The sequence below is a fragment of the Archocentrus centrarchus genome, chromosome 1 (assembly GCF_007364275.1).
Source record: "Archocentrus centrarchus isolate MPI-CPG fArcCen1 chromosome 1, fArcCen1, whole genome shotgun sequence".
In the NCBI taxonomy this organism is placed as follows: domain Eukaryota; kingdom Metazoa; phylum Chordata; class Actinopteri; order Cichliformes; family Cichlidae; genus Archocentrus; species Archocentrus centrarchus.
In genome coordinates, this window is record NC_044346.1 from 824703 (window position 1) to 847062 (window position 22360).

A 22360-nucleotide genomic window follows, 5' to 3' on the forward strand; every position below is an offset into this window, starting at 1 on the left:
ATTGTAAAGGATAAGTTCCCTCTGAGATCAAACTTATAAGCCATCACCTTCATCATTCCTGACTCAGATGAGTCGTGCGGTGCTCTCTGTAATGATGTCAGACTATGATCTCCACAGTGGCCTCAGAGAGCAGACCCAATGAGCAGAGAGCCTTTGCAACCCTACAAAGGAACATTTTCTGAGCAGAATGAGACCTGAACTGTCACAAATGGTGAAGAAATTTTGCATAACTTGGAAGATCTGTTTACCTGCAGACATTCTCCGCCACGCTGAACATGCATAAATCATAAAACTGACCTGTTATTTAGGTTGGAAGCCAAAGTCCACAAGGTGCAAATAAATGCAACTAGAATCCCTCCATCCATTTTTTTCCGCTTATCCGGGGCCGGGTTGCCGGGGCAGCAGCCTAAGCAGAGAAGCCCAGGCTTCCCTCTCCTCAGCCATCTCCACCAGCTCATCCGGAGGGACCCCAAGGCGTTCCCAGGACAGCCGAGAGATATAATCTCTCCAACATATCCTGGGTCTATCTTGGGGCCTCCTCCTGGTAGGACATGCCCGGAACACCTCACCCAAGAGGCACCAAGAAGGCATCCTAATCAGATGCCTGAGCCACCTCAACTGGTTTCTCTCAATGTGGAGGAGCAGCGGCTCTACTCTGAACCCCTCCCGAATGGCCGCACTACTCACCCTATCTCTAAGGGACACGCCAGCCACTCTTCAGAGGAAGCTCATTTCTGCTGCTTGTATTCATGATCTTATTCTTTCAATCACTACACAAAGCCCGTGACCATAGGTGAGGGTAGGAACGTAGATCAACCGGAAAATCGACAGCTTTGCTTTTACACTCCCTCTTCATAGAAGAGAAGAGAAGAGAAGAGAAGAGAAGAGAAGAGAAGAGAAGAGAAGAGAAGAGAAGAGAAGAGAAGAGAAGAGAAGAGAGAGAAGAGAAGAGAAGAGAAGAGAAGAGAAGAGAAGAGAAGAGAAGAGAATGCCTTTATTGTCATTATACAGGATGTACAAAGAGAAACAATGTATAAAGATATATACAGGAAATAAAATGTGTACATAAAATACATAAAATAAAAGAATGTATAAAAATATTAACATTGTAAAAGATAAAATAAGTATATACATATAGTAATGAAGATGTGAATACTGCACTTGGTGAATGAATATTGGATATTGTACATTATAGGAGTGATAGATATTGTTCAGTATGAATAATATAATATTGCACAGAGATGTGGGTGTTGCACAGTTACAGTGGGTGAGTGTGAGAGTTCAGGGTGGTGATTGCTCTGGTGAAGAAACTGTTCTGGAGTCTGTTTGTTCTGGCTTTGATGCTCCTGTAGCTCCTGCCAGAGGGCAGCAGGTCACACAGGTCAAAGCCAGGGTGTGAGCTGTCCTTGATGATGTTTGTGGCTCTGCTGATGCAGCGGGAGGTATAGATGTCCATCAGGGAGGGGAGAGGGCAGCCAACGAGTCTCTGTGCTGTCTTGACTACCCTCTGAAGCCTGACCCTGTCTGCCTCAGTGCAGACAGCAGTGAAGTCGCTGCTGAGCCTTCTTGATAACAGCTGTGATGGTATCTGACCAAGAGAGATCAGCAGAGATGAGGACACAGAGAAACCTGAAGGTGTGGACCCTCTCCACATGCCTGCCGTTGATTTGTTTTCAGTCCTTATGGTCCTGATGGTGATGCTGATGTGTTTCCTGCCTGTATCCAGCAGCGGTCAGAATAACAGCATCACCTCAGCCTCCTCTGCAATGAAAGGAGAACATGAAGGATACAGTCAGGCAGGAGCAGAGGAGTGTAAAAAGATCAGACACATTCCTGCTCAGGTTTGATCTGTTTGACAAAATATTTTTCTGAGCTGTCATGAAGTCAAAATTCAGAAGAACATCAGAGAAAATAAGACTGAAAAGTAAAGAGCTGTGTGTGTAACTGTGATCATGAAGCTGAGTGAGCAGCAAACTCTGACTAACAGCTGCAGGAAGAGGCGGAGCAACAAAGAGTTCAACGTCATTTTCCTGAAATGAAAGTTTGAGTCGGAGCAGCGCGGCGGTTTGTGTCTGAGAGGATCTGATCTTCCTCAAACACAGGTGAGTGCAGCGCATCGCATTCATGTGTTTATTAAACCGCGTTAACGCGAAACTTTCACTCACTCCACGGAGACGTGTTATGATATTAAACTATAGATGATCAAAGCTAAAAGAACAGGAGTAAATCTGTTTTTCAGACTTTAGTCATACAGTATGTCTGCTGCTGAAAGTAGGCTCAGGGTCTCTGCGCCAAGAGCAGGTCACTGTGACAGGTATCAGCAGAGCGGACACGGACCGAAACACGTGAAGTAAGGAGGGATCATTTGGAGCAACTCAATATGATTTATGATATACAGAATAAGCTACTTGGCGATTAGACTCCGATGGCTCATCGATGCAGAGCGGTGATAGGAATCAGGGCAGGACCCCCGGAGTCTGGACTCTGGCGGTGGTGACTTGGAGGAGGTGGATTGCATGAATGAGTGTGTGAGGGAGAATGACAGGTAACCGGTGCGGTTTGAAGCATGCGGAGGGGAGGCTGATTGGCTTGAAGAAGGCGGGCAGAAAGACGATTGGACTAGAGCGATGATGTCAGCTTTGAGTTTGAGAGCATGCGACGCAGAAGTGATGAGAAGAATAAACCGGCAGCCAAACCAAGCAGACAGAGGACTGTTTACAGTTTCTGTGTTGAAATTAAGAGTCAGCTTCCGTTTTCTGGATTCAACCGTTTGTCTCTGACAAAGTGCAGACGTCAGCCTTTTTTCCACATGTCAGCACCAGAACATCACAGTGAGCACAAAAAGAAATCTAAAGCTGTCTTCATATATTTGAGAAGTTTTTATTCCCTCCTAAAGCTGATTGGTTAATGAAATACCTGCAGCTTCACAGGGTTACGCTCAGCAGGGAATATAGAGCCCAGATTCCATGAAAGTCGGGTCTCTGTGTAAAATGCAAATGCAAACACAATGCAATGATTTGTGAATCGCATAAAGACACATTTTATTCACAATAGAACATAAAAACATATCAAATGTTTAAACTGAGCAAATGAACCACTTCCAGAAACGATCAGGTGACTGAATTGAATGGCAGCACGACGCCTGTAGAAGCTGTTACAGGGCCATGTTTCCCGCTGTGCAGCATCCCCTCTTCCTTCAACAGTGTGGGAACTGAGGAGAGCGGCTGCTGGAGAAAAATGTTGTCCCGTTCTGTCTGATAGAGGATTCTAGCTGCTCCGCGGTCCTGGGTCTGCTTTGTCCTGTTTCAGGTTTCATGAGGTTCCAAATGTGAAAGGTCTGGACTGCAGGTGTGACGACTGTGCTGGTGGCAGTTCAAACGTTGTACATGTTAAATATGCTCAGAGAAGAAGTTTTTTTTTTTAATTGTTCATAATTGCAATAACTGTAAGCACAACAATAGGTGAACTAATATCAGCATGAAAAAGTGAGCAATAAATAAATATTATATAGACAGCAGCCTGTTTTGTTTTTTTTAGTTTTTCGTGGGAAAGAAGACAGTATTTAAAAATTGTAATTGCAGCAACAACAACAAAAAACCCACAATAATAAAAATAATAACATGACAAACTAAGCAACAGATGTTCTAAGTAATATTTTGTAGACAGAGGCTTGGTATCATGGTCCCTGGGCCTAGGACCCAGGGTCTATTATGATTTCAGTTATTGCATTTTGTGAGTCCCTGTGTTTTGTCTCGTGTGTCAAGTCTGCGTCTCTGACATGTTGATTTCCTGTTTTATTTTGTTGGTCTTTTGTCTCTGGTGCTCCATATTAGGTTCACCTGTGTTTCTCTGGTGTTTTCCGTGTTCCTTAATCAGTGTGTGTATATTGTCTGCAGTTTTCCCTTGTCCTGTGTCGCATCCTTGTTGTTGTTGCTTTCCGTCCACTGTGTGTTATTTCTGACCCAGTGAGTTTGTAATCTGTCCCCCTGGTCCCGTCCAGCTCTGTCCTGAGTTCCCAGCTAATAAAGCTGATGTTAAGTTTAGTTCTATCTTTGGGTTCCTCAACCTGGCTGCAACAGCGAGTTTAATGACAGAAGAACACAACCGTACAATGGACCCCACAGACTCAGACCAGCATGAGTGGCGACAGGTCATCCATGCCTTCCTCAGAGAGACCCACCTGGTGGAATGGCCCTGGCTTGTCCGAGTTTTGCCGGGAGGTCAGAGTGGGCAGATTTTTCCTCTCACCGCCGCAGCAGATTACTCCGTCCACATCGCTGCTGCCAGAGCCAGCTTTGTTGAGGAGAAAGCATGGCTCTCAGCAGTGAAATTGGCAGCCTCATTCTGCCACCACCTTGAGCTCTGCACAGCCAGAGCAACCTCTGTTTACTCCTGTTGGCCGGCCTATGTGTGCTGGGACCAAGAAATCAGTGTGTGAAACTGTATTTTCCTCCAAGACTCTTGAAATGATTATTAATTCTGAAACTGCTGCTACTATGAAGACTGTGAGCTATGCTCCTGGGAGGCTCCCAGCCGCCAAGGACAGGTCCGCTTCTGTTTCCATGGGTGGGGGTGGCCAAGGGCAGGTTCAGCTCTGCACTTGTACCCGTTCCTCAGGTGAGGGCGGCCGAGGCCCGGCAGAATCATCAACCTCAGAGAGCAGCCGTGGTCCTTCAAAAGCAGCCTCAGTTGTCAGTAGAGACGGCTGCCCACCCTGCAGAGAGTTCCCAGCTTCCTGTTCAGCGTCCGAGTCTCCCCGTCAGCAGCAGCAGCAGCAGCTCTTCCCTGTCAGTCACCAGAGCCGTCAGAGGTTGCAACATCTGCTCAGTGAGCCAGAGTCTGGGGGTGCAATGTCACAGACGGCTGGGGTGTTCCATCACGTCTGTCAACACTGACCTCCTGTCATGCCACCTAATGGTCTTTGCCGCCAACAGCATTGTCGTCACTGTCATCTGCCACCAGTTAAACCACCAGAGGAGCCTTGTCGGACTTCTGAATAAGTCGCCCCCTGAAATTCTTTGTCATTGTTGCTAGTCACATGGTCGACCTACTGTCCTTGTCCACTGCTGGCCACATGGCCATCTGGTCTACCTGTACCCATGGCCTGGCAGACCACCTGAACTCTGTTTATTTGGACTCTTCTGCTCCTTTATCTTTATTTGTTCTGTTTGGTCCCTCTGTCCAGGCCCCCTCCTGCCATCATTTTTGTTTTTCTGGGGATGTCTGGGAGCCGTCCCTTAATGGGGGTGTACTGACACAGTCCCTGAGTCTCAGTTTTTGTAATTCTATATTATGGTTTCAGTTATTGAATTTATTGTTTATTATTTCCTGTTTTTCCTGACTAAGCATAGATAGGTTTCTGCTTATAGAAAACAGTGCTAGTTAGATAAGAAATTAATGCACTTAGTAACAATGTAAACATAGGATTAAACCTGAAATGAACTTGCTAAGCCCCAAAATCTGTTTTTCAGTACGGGGTCCAGGGTAGGTGAGCTGATTTTCATGTTGATGAAGCAAAATTTAAACAATTACAAAAATATTCACTATTTGACTTTTGTTCTCAGGGTGCAGACATGTCTGCTGCCAGCAATCTGCCATCTGAAGATCAGTTTCTGTGCTCCATCTGTCTGGATGTGTTCACTGATCCAGTCACCACACCATGTGGACACAACTACTGCAAAAAATGCATCACTCGGCACTGGAGTAATACCGACCATTACTTCTGCCCGATGTGTAAAAGGGTTTTTCAAACTAAACTTGTGCTCCATGTCAACACCTTCATCTCTGAGATGGTCGCTCAGTTCAGACATGAAACTCAGCAGAAATTCAGCAGCAGCAGCTCAAAGCAACAAGCTGCCAAACCAGCAGAAGTTCTCTGTGACGTCTGCACTGGAACCAAACTGAAGGCCCTGAAGTCCTGCCTGGTGTGTCTGACCTCCTACTGTCAGACTCACCTGGAGCCTCATCTGACAGCTTCACGTCTGAAAAGACATCAGCTGATGGAGCCTGTGGAGAACCTGGAAGGCAGGATTTGTATGAAGCACGATAAACATCTGGAGCTGTTCTGTAAGACCGACCAGACATGTGTCTGCGTGCTCTGCTCTATTTCAAACCACAAGAACCATGAGTTTGTTCCTCTGAGAGTAGAATCTGAAGGAAAGAAGGCAGAGCTGAGGAAGACAGAGGCTGAAATTCAGCAGATGATCCAGAAGAGACGACTGAAGATCGAGGAGATCAAAGAGTCAGTGAAGATGAGCAAAGATGCTGCAGACAGAGAGATAGCAGAAGGTGTTCAGGTCTTCACTGCTCTGATGGAGTCTGCTGAGAGAGGCCTGTAGGAGCTCATAGAGGAGATCGAAGACAAACAGGAAACAACAGAGAAACAGGCTGAAGGTTTCATCAAAGATCTGGAACAGGAAATCTCTGAGCTGATGAAGAGAAGCTCTGGGGTGGAGCAGCTCTCACAGTCTGAAGACCACCTTCACCTCCTCCAAAGCTTCTCATCTCTGAAAGCTGCTCCACCCACCAAGGACTGGACAAAGGTCAGCGTCCATCCAGCACATGAGGGGACTGTGGTGAGAGCTGTGGCTCAACTGGAGGAGAGACTCAGGAAAGAGAAGAAGAAGCTGTTTGAGCCTGAGCTGAAGAAGGTCCAGCAGTATGCAGTAGATGTGACTCTTGATCCTGATACAGCAAATCCTGAACTCATCCTGTCTGATGATGGAAAACAGATGAATCATGGGGGTGAGAAGAAGAATCTTCCAGATAATCCAGAGAGATTTTCTTACTGTGTTTGTGTTTTAGGAAAGCAGAGTTTCTCTTCAGGCAGATTTTACTTTGAGGTTCAGGTTAAAGGAAAGACTGACTGGGATTTAGGAGTGGCCACAGAGTCGATCAAAAGGAAGGGAAACATCAGACTGAAACCTCAGGATGGTTTCTGGACTGTGTGGCTGAGACATGGAAATGAGTACAAAGCTCTTGCTGGCCCTTCAGTCCGTCTCTGTCTTCAGTCTGCTCCTGAGAAGGTGGGGGTGTGACTTAAACCGAGACAGCAAAAAACTGAGCAAATACATTTATACAGAATCAGGAAGCTGTTTGTGGACTTCAGGTTAATAATGGATACTTTGAATCAACTCACTGGTTGGATTTTGATTTGATTTCACAGGAAGAATTTTGCAATTTGTTCCTAATATTGATTTAAAGTTTAGCAAAAAAAAAATAAAAGTAAGTAGAAAAAATTCTGGACGTGTTTTTGTTAGTCTCATTAATGTCACAATTATTGTCTGACTTTTTTATATAAAATTATGGAATGAAAAAAGGAAAAGGAGCTATAAATGCTCAGGTGCAGGTCATATTTATAAGTATGAATGAAACAATTTAATGTGTGTGCAGTTAAAGGCCCTTCAGTCCACACTGAGAAGCAGTTGAGCTACTCAGTGTGGACTGATGTTGGCTAAAAGGTTCCAGCACCAGATGTTATTTGGACCTTTCTGCTAATGTCTCAGTTTGAAAGTGTTCAGACAGAACAAAGCAGAGACTGAGCTTCATGGACTCTTACAAAGAAAACGATGGCTGCAGATCAGGATCACTTTGAATCTTCATCAGCACTGAGGGTGGTGCAGTGGTGAAGGACGTGGACTTCAGTAATTCAGGAGTTTGGGATCTAACCCTGAGTCCTCCAGATCAGTGGAAAAGTCAAAGAATGCTTGCTGCTGTTCTCACCTCTGTTTCCTTTCCCCCAGCTGAACTGCAGAATTATCATGAATTCATGTTTACTTTAAGTCTGCTGGGATCAGTGATGGATGGAGGGAATCTTACTGCAGTCACAGAAATCCTGAACACGGAGGAGAAGGAAAGGAGTTCCACTGGATCACAGCAGGAAAATCCAAGAAAATGGGGTAACTGTGGTGCCACAGTCACAAGGTGATCTAACAGTGGGCTATAATTTATTTACAAAACTGCAGACAGTTCAGGTCAGTAATAAGCAGCTCAGAAACCAGCAGACCTGCGGAGGCAAAGAGAGGCATCCATGTAAAGCAAAATAATCCAGAGTAAATGAGAGGAGGCTGAAGGAGAATCCAAATGCTTTTGGTTTTAAAGGAGAACTCTGCGGGCACTGTGCATGAGGTCCTCAGGACTGAGACTCAGGCAGCGCTGAGGACCTTACAAACTCAAATCTGTGTGAGCTGTTACTGTCACTGTTACTGTGCCACATGCGTAAATGCATGCGTCACTTCTTATTTTCAGTGACCCACTGCAGCATTCAGACATTTATCTAACACACCAATAGCATTAATAGCTGCATTTTCACAGACATGTCACTTTGGTTACAGATTCAGCAGAGAGAAGTTTCTGCTGCCTCAGTGAAATCAGCATTTCTGAGGAGCAGTGAACACTCAGCGTGAGGACTGAAGGACAGAGGGTTTGAGCCGATCACGCCCTCGCTCCGATAACATCTCCTGCTCCTAAAACTAAATATTCCCAATAGCAGCTATCACAACAGGGCAGAAAGCAGGATTTTGCTGTCGTAGATGTTGTGCAGTTTGCAGTAAATTGTGTGTGACAGACTTCATAAATCACCTTTGTGTGACTCATTTAAATATTCTCCTGAGAGTTAAACTGCAGAAAATGTCTTAGAAACATTAAGGCCTGGATGACCTCTAATTTCCTGCTTCTACATTCAGATAAAACTGAAGTTCTTGTGCTCGGCCCCACAAATCTTAGAAACGCTGATCTGCTGGAGTTTACAGAGAATGGTCCAAAACACAAAAGAGAAAACATCCAGTGAGCAGCAGGTCTCTGGAAAACAATGCCTTGTTAATGCCAGAGGAGAATAGTTGAGATAATATTAGTGAAGAAAGGAAAAGAGGAAGAGCAGTTACAGTTATAGAGAAGAGTGAGTATTTATAGCAAGTAAAGATACAAATGACTTATTAAATATATCATGTACAGAGACAGAAACCTGAACTATCAACACCAAGAAAAGATAAGATTTATTATGTAATGATAAACAGCCTCAGGGAGTCATCTAAACTCATATTATTAGAGCTTTTTACCAGTTTGAAACAGGGCGAAATGGAAATTTAGTCTATGATTTATTGGTATGTGATAGCAACTTTGGGAAACAGCAGACCCAAAACCTGCAAGTAAGCTGAGACAAGCGTCTACATAACTGTAGAGCTACAGAGAAAGCAGGACTGCAGCCACAGACGAGTGTTTAGGATTCTGCATCAACGCTGTACAAAGACCGTTTGTGCTGTATTCATCTCTTTGAGAATGTTTTGTTCAATAAATCTCTGAAAGATCGTTTGGCTTCAGCACTCAGTTATTTTTCCATGACAGGAAAGTCATTGTGCCAGTGCTCAAACCAGCCAAGACGATGCAAAACCAGAGCGACATCTGGAAAATAATGGCAATAAAATGATAAATGAAAGACTAAAATACTACTAAAGCATATATGTCTAAACAAGCACTCGTTTAGAGAATTCCACATTCAACAGTCATTTCCAGCTTCTACAGATCTCACATACACTTATTGTAGTGTGAATGTATATTTTCAAAGTATAAGTGGTAACAATCTTTCAATCCTTTACAAAAACACAGCAGAGCCTCATATTTTGGGCCCTGTGCTCAGCAAAGTCCTGGCAGTGTACTCATCCTGTGGAGATTTCAGGAATGGAGAAGAGCCGTCGTCTAAAGAGGCTGAAGCTCCAGAAGAAGAAGCTCATGCCTCATGGTCTCGCTGTCTTATTAAAAAGTTATTTCTGCATAACTTTGGTTCAACATGAGGCCAATAATGAAATAAATTCATTGATGAACATGAATATGTCTGTGATTGCTGTTTTCCTTTTTATTGCAGCAATTTGAATAAGTCAATACTAAAATCATAAAACACCACATTAGTTTGTTTTCAACATTCAAAATCCAGCTGAACTTAATTCGCAGCAGTAAAGTCCCACAAACTCTTAAGATCTGAGAGCTGAAGTCCATTTGCTGTTGAAATGACACTGAGAATGTGTCATCACTAAATTTTATTTTACATTTTCCCTAAAATGTTTTGTTCTGCGGTGAAGAGGCTGAGCTCAGGGGTAATCCACCTTTGACCCCCAGGCACCACTCCACTCATCCACACCGACACATCACTGCAGAGAAGCGCCATAAGTTTTCCCATCTTAACTCATCATAGCTTTCATTAATGAAGCGTCATTGCTGGATGCTCACAGATTTTATTTATATATATATATATATATATATATATATATATATATATATATATATATATATATATATATATATATATATATATATATATATATATGCTGGAGACACACATACTGGTACATCTCTGGTCTTTTGTGTAGATTGGTTGTGTTATTATTTTTAGGTCTGAATCCATCTGGCTCAGATCCAGCCAGTGAGCAGGTGAAGGATGATGAGGAGGGTGTTGGCAGTGAGGAAGAATCCAAGGCAGCAATCTGGCAAGTGAAAAGTGGAGATTTCAGTAGATTAAACTCAATATGTAATTTCTGGAAACAAGATGAGCATGAAGGAATCAACATTTGTCTGTATTTTGATGAAAGGTTAACTTAAACATGCAGATAGATAATGTTGTCAAGAAGTGCAGAAAAGTGAAAAATGTGTTACCTTGCTTATCAGGAAGTGATGGCGGGGAGGGCAGTGATCAAGATTGAGACTGGTTTACATGATCAAAGAAAACTTTTCTCTTTGTGGCAGAAACAGTGGGAGAAGGAGAAGGAGCAGCATTATTTTTTACTTCAAAAGGCTTAGAAGATACTGAAGCTCCATCTGTTCCATGTAAAAACGAGCAGGAGGAGTAACATGGTGTAACAAACCGAGGCTGGGACTCTGAGCTTTGAATTATGGGTTGGAGCTGATGGGTGTGTCCTGATGGAAAATGCACATGTGGAAAGGAACTGTTCCAAATATGCTACACAAAGAAAGCATAATATGCACACATGCATAATACCATAATACTCAGCTTGGATCGTTTGGAAACCATAAATTCAGTTTTTACAAAGTACCAGACTTTAAGTGGGAATTTGATGCTGGAATTTTTGGAAGCAGGTTAGTTGCATGTATTCCATGCAACTAACCTGCCTGAAGGTAGAAGAAACTCTACACCTGCTGACAGACAGAAAGAGGCGGAGCAACAATGATTCACCGTCAAATTCCTGAAATGAAAGTGAAAGTGTGAGTAACAGCGGAGCTGCAGTGGAGGTACACATCTCTGTGTGTCTGAAGCAAATTAAACTGAGCTCACCTCTTCTTTCTCAACAGCGGACACAAATACAGGTGAGTGCAGCAGCAGATTAACTGTGTTTCATAGGCAGCACTTTAACTCCTCATTTCACACTGACGTCAGATTAGTTCAGGCGGAGACTTGGAGACGACGTGAAGCAGAATGAAATTGAAAATCATTAAAGTTAAAAGAATTTGCGCTTATGCGTCAAATATTCACGAAAAAAACTAAAATATCCACTTAAAATGTGTTTTTCTTTGACTTTAGTTCTCATTGTAAGAACAGTGAGCTCAAAAAGGTAAAAATCACATTTAAAATCTTTCTACAGAAGAAACTCATGCCTGATAGTCTCGCTCTTATTTTAAAAGTTATTTCTGCATAATTTTGGTTCAACATGAGGCCAATAATGAAATTAATTCATTGATGAACATGAATACTTCTGTGATTACTGCTTCTCTTTTTTTTTCGCAGCAATTTGAATACATCAATGCTAAAATCATTACAATACACCACATTTATACATTAGTTTGTTCCAAACATTCAAAATCCAGTTAAACTTTATTTTCACCAGTAAAGTCCTTCAGTTTCTGTTCAATTTTTTTTTTAATCTGAGAGCTGAAGTTCATTTGCTGTTGAAAAGACACTGAGAATGTGTCATTACTTAGGTTTATGTTTTAGATTTTTTCTAAAATGATTCTGTGGTCATGACTTTAGGAACTGGGTGTGCTTCTATTCTCCCCCACAAATACTTTTGTATGAAAGAAAAAAAACACCCAAAGGACCCCAAGTAGTGATGGTGAGATGAAGCTTCATTGAAGCTTTCCTTCCAGTTGGTGAAGTCAAGGTCCGAAACTTCGTGCACTTTAATTGTTCTCCTGCATCATCAAGTGGACAGTAAATGTAAAACAGGCAGCGTGATTACAATCAAATCGTGGCTTTGATGCGTGAAGCTTTGAACAGATTAAATAAATGAATGATGTTTGTGATGCCAATACATAAATTCTGAACTTATTAATGTGGTGTCTGTCTTTATGATACAATAGTGGCGTCAGAAGGGAAAGTGGAAACAAATTGGGGAGAGGATTGTAGTAATGTAACTGTGATTGTTTTACCTAATTATTAGTTAATTTATTATTATGTGCATATCTTATTAGGAGAGATCAGCTCAAAATGTTCCCAGACAGGGGAAAATCTCTTTTTTGCTGGTTCCTAAATAATAATAATAATAATAATAATAATAATAATAATAAATTAAATGACTCTTGAATAAATTGCAAACAAGAGCTGGATTCAGCACATGGGGGGGTTAACCACTTTGCCTGACTAGAGACCGCATTGCCTGTGATGTGGATGAGGTCCTCTGGCTGAACCACGCGCACAGACATGATGGTGCAGAGTGAGTCTGTGTCCTACAGTGCTGTGCTTTTCATTTGCTTTTGACTTTTATTTCTTGTTTTGTCTACATTCATCACTGTCATGTCACTCTGACTATGGCAGTGTTTCAATGTACTCACTTGAAATGAACATTTTCTGTTGACTACATGCCCTGGATGCAGGATGACCTGGATGGTCTTTGTGAATAGATTTTTTACCTGCTGTGTGTGTGATCTACCCACAGTGTTTGGCTTTGCACACAGGGCAACTTATTTTTGCGGTGATGGTTAGATTTTGACAGGACAGCTGCTGCTTGCCTTCTGTTGCTGCTTGCTTGTGTTTTCTGGTAAAGTCTAATTCCTGTTCTTGACTGTAACCAGTGGTTTGCACCTTGTTGTAAAGCCTTGGTGTTTCCATTCATGGCGGTATCTCTTGATTGTAGACTTTAATGTTAGCTCATCAAGAGTGTTCCTGACTTGTTTTTGTTTTTTTAATCTCCATCTATCCCTTTTCTTCTGCTTATTCGAGGCTGGGTCACAGGGGCAGCAGACTAAGCAGAGGAGCCAAGACCTCCCTCTCCCCAGCCACCTCCAAAAGCTCATCTGGAGGGACCCCAAGGCATTCCCATGCCAGCCAAGAGACATACAGTAATCTCTCCAGCGTATCCTGGGTCTGCCCCAGGGGCCTCCTCCTGGTAGGACATGCCTGGAACACCTCACCCAAGATGCACTCAGGGGGCATTCTAGTCAGATGCCCGAGCCACCAACTGGCTCCTTTTGATGTAGAAGAGCAGCAGCTCTACTCTGAGCCCCTCCCGAATGGCCACAGTCCTTGCCCTATCTCTAAGGGAGAGGCCAGCCACCTTTCGGAGGAATTTTGCTCGTGACCATAGCTGAAGGTAGGAACGTAGATCGACCGGTAAATCGACAGCTTCACTTTTGCCTCTTCACCATGACAGACCGGTGCAGCGTCCCCATCACTGCAGACACAGCCCTGATCCGTCTGTCGATCTCCTGTTCCCTTCTCCCGTCACTTGAGAACAAGACCCCGAGATACTTAAACTCCTCCACTTGGGGCAGGAACTCGTCCCTGATCCAGAGGGAGAACTCCACCCTTTTCCAGCTGAGGACCATGGCCTCAGACTTAGAGGTGCAAATCCTTATAGACATTCGGCTGTGAACCATTCCACTGCGAGCTGGAGGCCACCACCTGATGTAACCAACAGGACCACATCATCTGCAAAGAACAGCGATGAGATTCTGAGGCCACCAAGGAAGAAGCCTTCCACCACTTGGCTACGCCTAGAAATTCTGTCCATAAAAATTATGAACAGAATTGTTGACAAAGCGCAGCCCTGGCAAAATCCAACACCTGCTGGAAATAAATCCAGCTTATTGCTGGCTACATGGACCAATCTTTCGCTCTTGTTATTAAACATAAACATAATAACATATTTATGGCACCCTTGTAACATATATTATTCCACTGATGCGCAGCAATGCTGTATGCTGAATTAGTATTATTTATATATTACAAATGGCTTATTTAGTAGTCTGTATTTAGGTGTGGGAATGACGTATTATGGGGGGGGGGGGGGGGGGGGGGGGGTCAAATTTTGCAGAGGGCCCCTTCAAGGCTTGGATTGGCTCTGATTGGTTGTAATGTAAAGATAGCACTCAGTGTTAAGAACTGGTCAGCTCTAAGGTGTTCCAGGCTCTGATTTTTCTTACATAGTACTCTGTGTCATATAATCCATCCATCCATCCATTCTCTCCCACTTATCCGGGGCTGGGTCGTGGGGGCAGGAGCCTAAGCAAAGAAGCCCAGGCTTCCCTCTCCCCTGCCACCTCCTCCAGCTCATCCGGAGGGACCCCAAGGCGTTCCCAGGCCAGCCGAGAGATATAATCCCTCCAGCGTGTCCTGGGTCTACCACGGGGCCTCCTCCCGGTGGGACATGCCCGGAACACCTCACCCAAGAGGCAGCCAGGAGGCATCCTAATCAGATGCCCGAGCCACCTCAACTGGCTCCTTTCGATGTGGAGGAGCAGCAGCTTTTCTCTGAGCCCCTCCCGGATGGCCGCACTCCTCACCTTATCTCTAAGGGAGAGGCCAGCCACCCTTCGAAGGAAACTCATTTCTGCCGCTTGTACTCGCGATCTTATTCTTTCGGTCACTACCCAAAGCTCGTGACCATAGGTGAGGGTAGGAACGTAGATTGACCGGGAAATCGAGAGCTTCACTTTTACGCTAAGCTCCCTCTTCACCACGACAGACCGGTGCAGCGTCCGCATCACTACAGAAGCAGCCCCGATCCGTCTGTTGATCTCCCGCTCCCTTCCCCCATCACTCGTGAACAAGACCCCGAGATACTTGAACTCCTCCACTCGGGGCAAGAACTCGTTCCTGAGCTGGAGAGGGCACTCCACCTTTTTCCGGCTGAGGACCATGGCCTCAGACTTAGAGGTGCTGATTCTCATGCCGGCCGCTTCACACTCGGCTGCGAACCGTTCCACTGCGAGCTGGAGGCCACCACCTGATGAAGCCAACAGAACCGCATCATCTGCAAAAAGCAGAGATGAGACTCTGAGGCCACCAAGGAAGAAGCCTTCCGCCACCTGGCTACGCCTAGAAATTCTGTCCATAAAAATTATGAACAGAATCGGTGACAAAGGGCAGCCCTGATGAAGTCCAACACCCACAGGAAACGAATCCGACTTATTACCGGCTATACGGACCAAGCTCTCACTGTGGTTGTACAAAGACTGAATGTCCAGCAACAACGGGCCAGACGCCCCATACTCCCGCAGGACCTCCCAAAGGACACCCCGAGGGACACGGTTGAATGCCTTCTCCAAGTCCACAAAGCACATGTAGACTGGTTGGGCAAACTCCTACGCACACTTGAATATCCTTGAGAGGATAAAGAGCTGGTCCAGCGTTCCGCGATCAGGACGAAAACCACATTGTTCCTCCTGGATCCGAGGTTCGACTAACGGACGGACCCTCCTTTCCAGCACCCTGGCATAGACCTTTCCGGGGAGGCTAAGGAGTGTGATCCCCCGAAAGTTGGAGCACACCCTCCGGCCTCCCTTCTTAAAGATGGGGACCACCACCCCGGTCTGCCAATCCATTGGCACTGCCCCAGATCTCCACGCGATGTTGCAGAGGCGTGTCAACCAAGACAGCCCTACAACATCCAGAGCCTTCAGGAACTCAGGGTGAATCTCGTCCACCCCAGGGGCCTTGCCACCAAGGAGTTGTTTAACTGCCTCAGTGACCTCACCCCCAGTGATGGTCAAGTCATCTCCCTCATCCCCAGACTCTGCTTCCACTACAGAAGGCGTGTCAGTGGGATTCAGGAGGTCCTCGAAGTATTCCTTCCACCGTCCGACTATAGCCTCCGTTGAAGTCAGCAGCACCCCACCCGCACTATAAACCGTGTGAGTGGAGCACTGCTTTCCCCTCCCGAGTCGCCTGACGGTTTGCCAGAATCACTTCGATGCCGTCCGAAAGTCTTTTTCCATAGCCTCACCGAACTCCTCTCACACCCGAGTTTTTGCTTCGGCCACTGCCTGAGCTGCATTCCGCTTGGCCTGCCGATACCTGTCAGCTGCCTCCGGAGTCCCACAGGCTAACCAAGCCCGATAGGACTCTTTCTTCAGCTTGATGGCTCCCTTCACCTCCGGTGACCACCATCTGGTTCGGGGGTTACCACCACAACAGGCACCAACCACCTTGCAGCCACAGCTCTGAGCAGCAGCCTCAACAATGGAGGTGCGGAACATGGTCCATTCAGACTCAATGTCCTCAGCCTCCCTCAGAATGCTGTCGAAATTCTGCCGGAGGTGGGAGTTGAAGATCTCCCGGACTGGGGCTTCTACCAGGCGTTCCCAGCACACCCTCACAATATGTTTAGGTGTGCTAGGTCTGTCCAGCATCTTCCCCCGCCACCTGATCCAACTCACCACCAGGTGGTTATCAGTTGACAGCTCAGCTCCTCTCTTCACCCGAGTGTCCAGAACATACGGCCGCAGGTCTGATGATATAATTACAAAATCGATCATCGACCTGCGACCTGGGGTGTCCTGGTGCCATGTGCACTTATGGACATCCTTATGTTCGAACATGGTGTTTGTTATGGACAAACTGTGGTTTGCACAGAAGTTCAATAACAAAACACCATTCGGGTTCAGATCGGGCAGGCCGTTCCTCCCAGTCACGCCCCTCCAGGTCTCACTGTCATTGCCCACGTGAGCGTTGAAGTCTCCCAGCAAGACTATGGAGTCCCCAGATGGAGCACTCTCCAGCACCCTGCCCGGCGACTCCAAAAAGGGTGGGTACTCTGAACTGTCATTCGGCGCATAAGCGCAAACAACAGTCAGGACCCGTTCCCCAGCCTGAAGGCGCAGGGAAACTACCCTCTCGTCCACCGGTGTAAACTCCGACGTACAGGCAGCAAGCCGGGGGGGATACAAGAATACCCACCCCAGCTCGCCGCCTCTCACCGAGGGCAACTCCAGACTGGAACAGAGTCCAGCCCTTCTCCAGGAGACTGGTTCCAGAGCCCAGGCCATGCGTTGAGGTGAGCCCAACTATATCTAGCTGGTATCGCTCAACCTCACGCACTAGCTCAGGCTCCTTCCCCACCAGAGTGGTGACATTCCATGTCCCAATAGCCAGTTTCGATAGCCGGGGATCGGTCCACCAGGGCCTCCGCCCTCGTCCACCGCCCGACACACACTGCACCCGACCCCTACGACACCTCCTGCAGGTGGTGGGCCTACAGGAGGGCGGGCCACCAGACACTCTCCCTCGAGCTCCCTCCCCAGGCCTGGCTCCAGGGTGGGGCCTCGGTAACCCTATTCCGGGCAGGGTAAACTGTTCCCTTGCTGTTTCAATCATAGGGGTCTTCTGAACTGCTCTTTGTCTGGACCCTCACCCAGGACCAGTTTGCCATGGGAGACCCTACCAGGGGGACAAGCCCCCGGACAACATAGCTCCTGGGATCACTGGGGAACACAAACCCCTCCACCATGATAAGGCGGCGATTCACGGAGGAGGTGTCACATAATGAATAATTAAAACTCATGGATATAACATTTCTTTAAACTATATAAGATGGGTATTGGAGATTCTGCCTATTCTTTACTTTTTCTGTTGTTTATGTTTTTCTACTGACCTGAAATTATTGTTATCACACTGATGTTTCTAAATCACCTACAAAAATATCTAACAATTGTACTTCCCTGCCTTTTGTTCTCAGAGTGTAGACATGTCTGCTGCCAGCAATCTGCGATCTGAAGATCAGTTTCTGTGCTCCATCTGTCAGGATGTGTTCACTGATCCAGTCACCACATCATGTGGACACAACTTCTGCAAAAAATGCATCACTCAGCACTGGAATAATAAAGCTAAGTACAAGTGTCCCATGTGTAACAAGGTGTTCAAGAGACGACCTGAACTAGACATCAACACTTTGTTCTCTGAGATGGTTGTTCAGTCCAGATGTAAAGTTCAGCAGAAAGCCAGCAGCAGCAGATCAAAGCAACAAGCTGCCAAACCAGGAGAAGTTCCCTGTGACATCTGCACTGGAACCAAACTGAAGGCCCAGAAGTCCTGCCTGGTGTGTCTGACCTCCTACTGTCAGACTCACCTGGAGCCTCATCTGACAGTGAAAGGTCTGAAAAGACATCAGCTGATGGAGCCTGTTGAGAACCTGGAAGGCAGGATGTGTACGAAGCACGATAAACATCTCGAGCTGTTCTGTAGGACCGACCAGCAGAGGTGGCAAAAGTACTGACATTCTATACTTAAGTAGAAGTACAAGTACTTGTGTTAAAAAATACTTTGGTAAAAGTTGAAGTACTGGTTCAACTTCTTTACTTAAGTAAAAGTAAAAAAGTACAGGCTCTGAAATGTACTCAAAGTAAGAAAGTAAAAGTAGCTTATTGGAGGACGTTTCTACCTGCTATTTTTCTGTAAGCTAACTGAACCTCATTATATTGTATATTATTGTAATAATATAAAAGGTATTAGGTACTAAACTGCAGTATTTTCATACAATTGTTGAATAACACAAAGTCAGCATACTTGTTTTGCAGTCCTTCCCTTTAATTCTAGCCTCTCTTCTTCCTCTCCTGTCCTCTTTCTCCATCTCTGAGTGAACTTCTCTCTCTTTGTTCTCCCTGAAATACAGCAGCTCTTCTTTTAGCTAGCAGACACACTGTGTGACAAACTGCACACACTTTGTGTCTTTGCAGATATTTGTTGAGCATTTAGAAACGTTGCATTTACCTGCCACACGTTACTCCCTTAATGCTCGCTCCTCTTCAGTAGCGCTAGCTAAGCTGTTCATGTCCCGCGAGCGCAACTTACGGACTCGGTCCGGCCCGCTGTAACTCCTGATTATAGCGCTATAAATGATACATTAATTAAATGGGTTTGTGTATTTAATCCCTGTGTACGTGATAAGTCCGGTGATGGAGGATACGCCAGTACGATTGTCTCTTTTATGTTATTATTCCTCCATTTAGATCGTTTGATGTTTGACGGAAATGCAGACTTTTCTCAGACGTGTTAAACCTAAAGTAACGAGTCTGTTTGAAAATGTAAGAAGTAGAAAGTACAGATACTTGTGTAAAAATGTAGGGAGTAAAAGTAAAAAGTACTCAGAAAAATAAATACTCAAGTAAAGTACAGATACCTGAAAAATGTACTTAAGTACAGTAACGAAGTATTTGTACTTCGTTACTTCCCACCTCTGCCGACCAGACATGTGTCTGCGTGCTCTGCTCTGTTTTAGACCACAAGAACCATGAGTTTGTTCCTCTGAGAGAAGAATCTGAAGGAAAGAAGGCAGAGCTGAGGAAGACAGAGGCTGGAATTCAGCAGATGATCCAGAAGAGACGACTGAAGATCGAGGAGATCAAAGAGTCAGTGAAGATGCGCAAAGATGCTGCAGACAGAGAGAAAGCAGAAGGTGTTCAGGTCTTCACTGCTCTGATGGAGTCTATTAAAAAAGGCCTGAAGGAGCTCATAAAGGAGATCAAAGACAAACAGGAAACAGCAGAGAAACAGGCTGATGGTTTCATCAGAGATCTGGAACAGGAAATCTCTGAGCTGATGGAGAGAAGCTCTGAGGTGGAGCAGCTCTCACAGTCTGAAGACCACCTCCACCTCCTCCAAAGCTTCTCATCCCTGAAAACTGCTCCACCCACCAAGGACTGGACAGAGGTCAGAGTCTGTACCCCATCATATCAGGGGACTGTGGTGAGAGCTGTGGCTCAGCTGGAGGACACACTCAGGAAAGACATGAAGAAGCTGCTTGCTGAGGCTGAGCTGAAGAAGGTCCAGCAGTATGCAGTGGATGTGACTCTTGATCCTGATACAGCAAATCCTGAGCTCATCCTGTCTGATGATGGAAAACAAGTGAAACATGGGGGTGAGAAGAAGAAACTTCCAGACAATCCAAAGAGATTTACAGTTTTTGCAAATGTTTTAGGAACTCAGAGTTTCTCTTCGGGCAGATTTTACTTTGAGGTTCAGGTTAAAGGAAAGACTGACTGGATTTTAGGAGTGGCCACAGAGTCGATTGGCAGGAAGGGAGGAAATTCAGTGAAACCTCAGAATGGATACTGGACTGTGTGGCTGACAAACAGAAATGATTACACAGCACGTACTGACCCTCCAGTCTCTCTCAGTCTTCAGTCTGCTCCTGAGAAGGTGGGGGTGTTTGTGGATTATGAGGAGGGTCTGGTCTCCTTTTATGATGTAGATGCTGCGGCACTGATCTACTCCTTTACTGGCTACTCCTTCACTCAGAAACTCCACCCATTCTTCAATCCCTGCAATAGTATTGATGGTGGTAAAAACTCTGCTCCTCTGCTGATCACTCCTGTCAATCACACTAAGTAGAAAAATTATTATATTTTCTATGAAAGCAGTCTGTGTGACAGCTCATTTTCTATTTGTATGAGCCCAATGGCTGTGGGTACAAATGATTTTCTGTACTGGAGTCTTTCAGTTGTGATGTTTGTTTTGTTCCATAAAGATGTTATAAAGTAGGTGATCAGAGTTGTTCAGGATGGTTTCTGTGATGGTAATTGGTTACATTCCAAGTGGTGTTAAGACAGTAGCTCTGTAAGCTTCTTTGACATTGGTGTGCAGCACATCAAGGGTTTTAATTTCTGTGATCAGACAGTAAACAAATTGTGTGAATCCACTCAGGTGGGGGGACAGAGAAACATGACTGACGTCTCCTGAAATTATGAAGAGTGCTTCTGGATGTTTAGTCCGTGTCCTCTGAACAATTTCATGGAGAGCTTCACGTGGAGCTTCGGTGGAATGCAAACAAGTATTGTTATGATATGACTGAATTCTCTTGGTACAGTACATAATATGGTCGCATACCAACTGCCAATAACTGAATATCAGGACAAAAGTGATATGTGCAGGATTACAACATCTGTTGACCCCCACCTTTTTTATTGGCATTACCTTTAGCCTCTCTGTCGGTCCATATGAGGGTGAAACCAGGTAGATCCACATTAGAGTCTGAGATGTTTCGATTCAACCATTTTCCAGTAAAACACATTAGACTCCACTCACGCTATACTTTGAGTCTACACCAATATCTCCAGCTCATCACTTTTGTTGGGAAGAGTTGATGAGTGTTGGCCAAAAGGGCTTATATGTCCACTGCCAAACCGTAATAATTTGATTAAGTTATTTGGTGGTTAGATTCAAATAGCCCATCGCAGGAGAATGGAATCCCAGCAGTGATAGGTATCAGGGCAAGACCCCCAGGAGTCTAGACACTGGCGGAGGTGAAGATAAATATGGCGGCTTGGTTGGAGCGCTAAGTCACTTGAGTAAGGGGGAGATGGGGAGGTAGTGGGTTCCATGAATGAGTCTGCAAGTGAGACACGTGGTGGTAGTTAAAGTATGCAGAGTGGAGGCTGATTGGCTTGAAGATGGCGGGCAGAAAGATGATTGAACTAGAGCATCTTCAAGTCTGACAGCATGTGAAAATGGAAGTGAGGTGAAGAATAAGCAGACAGATGAGTGAATACAGATCTTCCTTATTGAACTAACACATAAGCTTCATTAAAATAAAGGCCTTTGCCTAATAAACTGAATGAGTTTGGTGTAAATGTAAGGTTCCAAGGGAACTTTGAATTCTTGTTTATTATATTTGAGTTTGATTTCCTGTTCGGGTTTTTCTATTATTTTAGTGTTCAAAGTTTAGATTCTTATACATTAAAACTGCAGTTTTGTATTAATGTTTTTATGTCTTATTACTCTAGTCCTTTTGGAACTAAGTTTTAAGATATTATTGAGTTCTGGTGCCTGTTCAGATAGCTTACTTTTAACTCCTCAGTTTTTCATTTCTATTCCTCCCTCTCTCTCATCTTTTCTGTTAAAGTCTTTGCCCTCCTGTCTCCTCTTGTCTCTTTCTTCCTGTTTAGTACGAATTTTCGTAATGGTTCATGGCCTATTTTGCTTTGATAGGTGTTTTTCTTTGCAATGTCTTGTTTTGGGATTTACTTTCTGTCTATCCAGTTGTGTTGGCTACTTTCACCTTTGTTTTGTTCCCCTCCTGTTTCTCATTTCCAGTCAGCCCTCTGTGTATAAATAGTCCTGTCCCCCTCTGTGTTATTCCTAACCCCTCGTGTTTCTAGATACTGGTTTCTCACTTGTTCTGATTTTATTTTGGACTTTTTAGGA

General features: G+C 44.9%; 2 protein-coding genes across 2 annotated transcripts; both read left to right on the forward strand.

Annotated features, from left to right (window-relative positions):
- Positions 1 to 2022: 2022 nt before the first annotated feature.
- LOC115788796 (E3 ubiquitin/ISG15 ligase TRIM25-like) lies at positions 2023 to 7113 on the forward strand. Its single transcript, XM_030741993.1, has 2 exons — positions 2023 to 2102; positions 5565 to 7113. Exon 2 carries the CDS (start codon positions 5574 to 5576, stop codon positions 6336 to 6338), a length of 765 nt encoding a protein of 254 aa, XP_030597853.1. The 5' UTR covers positions 2023 to 2102; positions 5565 to 5573; the 3' UTR covers positions 6339 to 7113.
- Positions 7114 to 11225: 4112 nt separating this feature from the next.
- Positions 11226 to 20548, forward strand: LOC115785776 (E3 ubiquitin-protein ligase TRIM39-like). The gene is made up of 4 exons (XM_030737626.1): positions 11226 to 11313; positions 17898 to 18133; positions 18170 to 18415; positions 19408 to 20548. The coding sequence occupies exons 2-4, from the start codon at positions 17907 to 17909 to the stop codon at positions 20546 to 20548; spliced, it is 1614 nt and encodes a 537-aa protein (XP_030593486.1). The 5' UTR covers positions 11226 to 11313; positions 17898 to 17906.
- The last annotated feature ends 1812 nt before the right edge of the window (positions 20549 to 22360 follow it).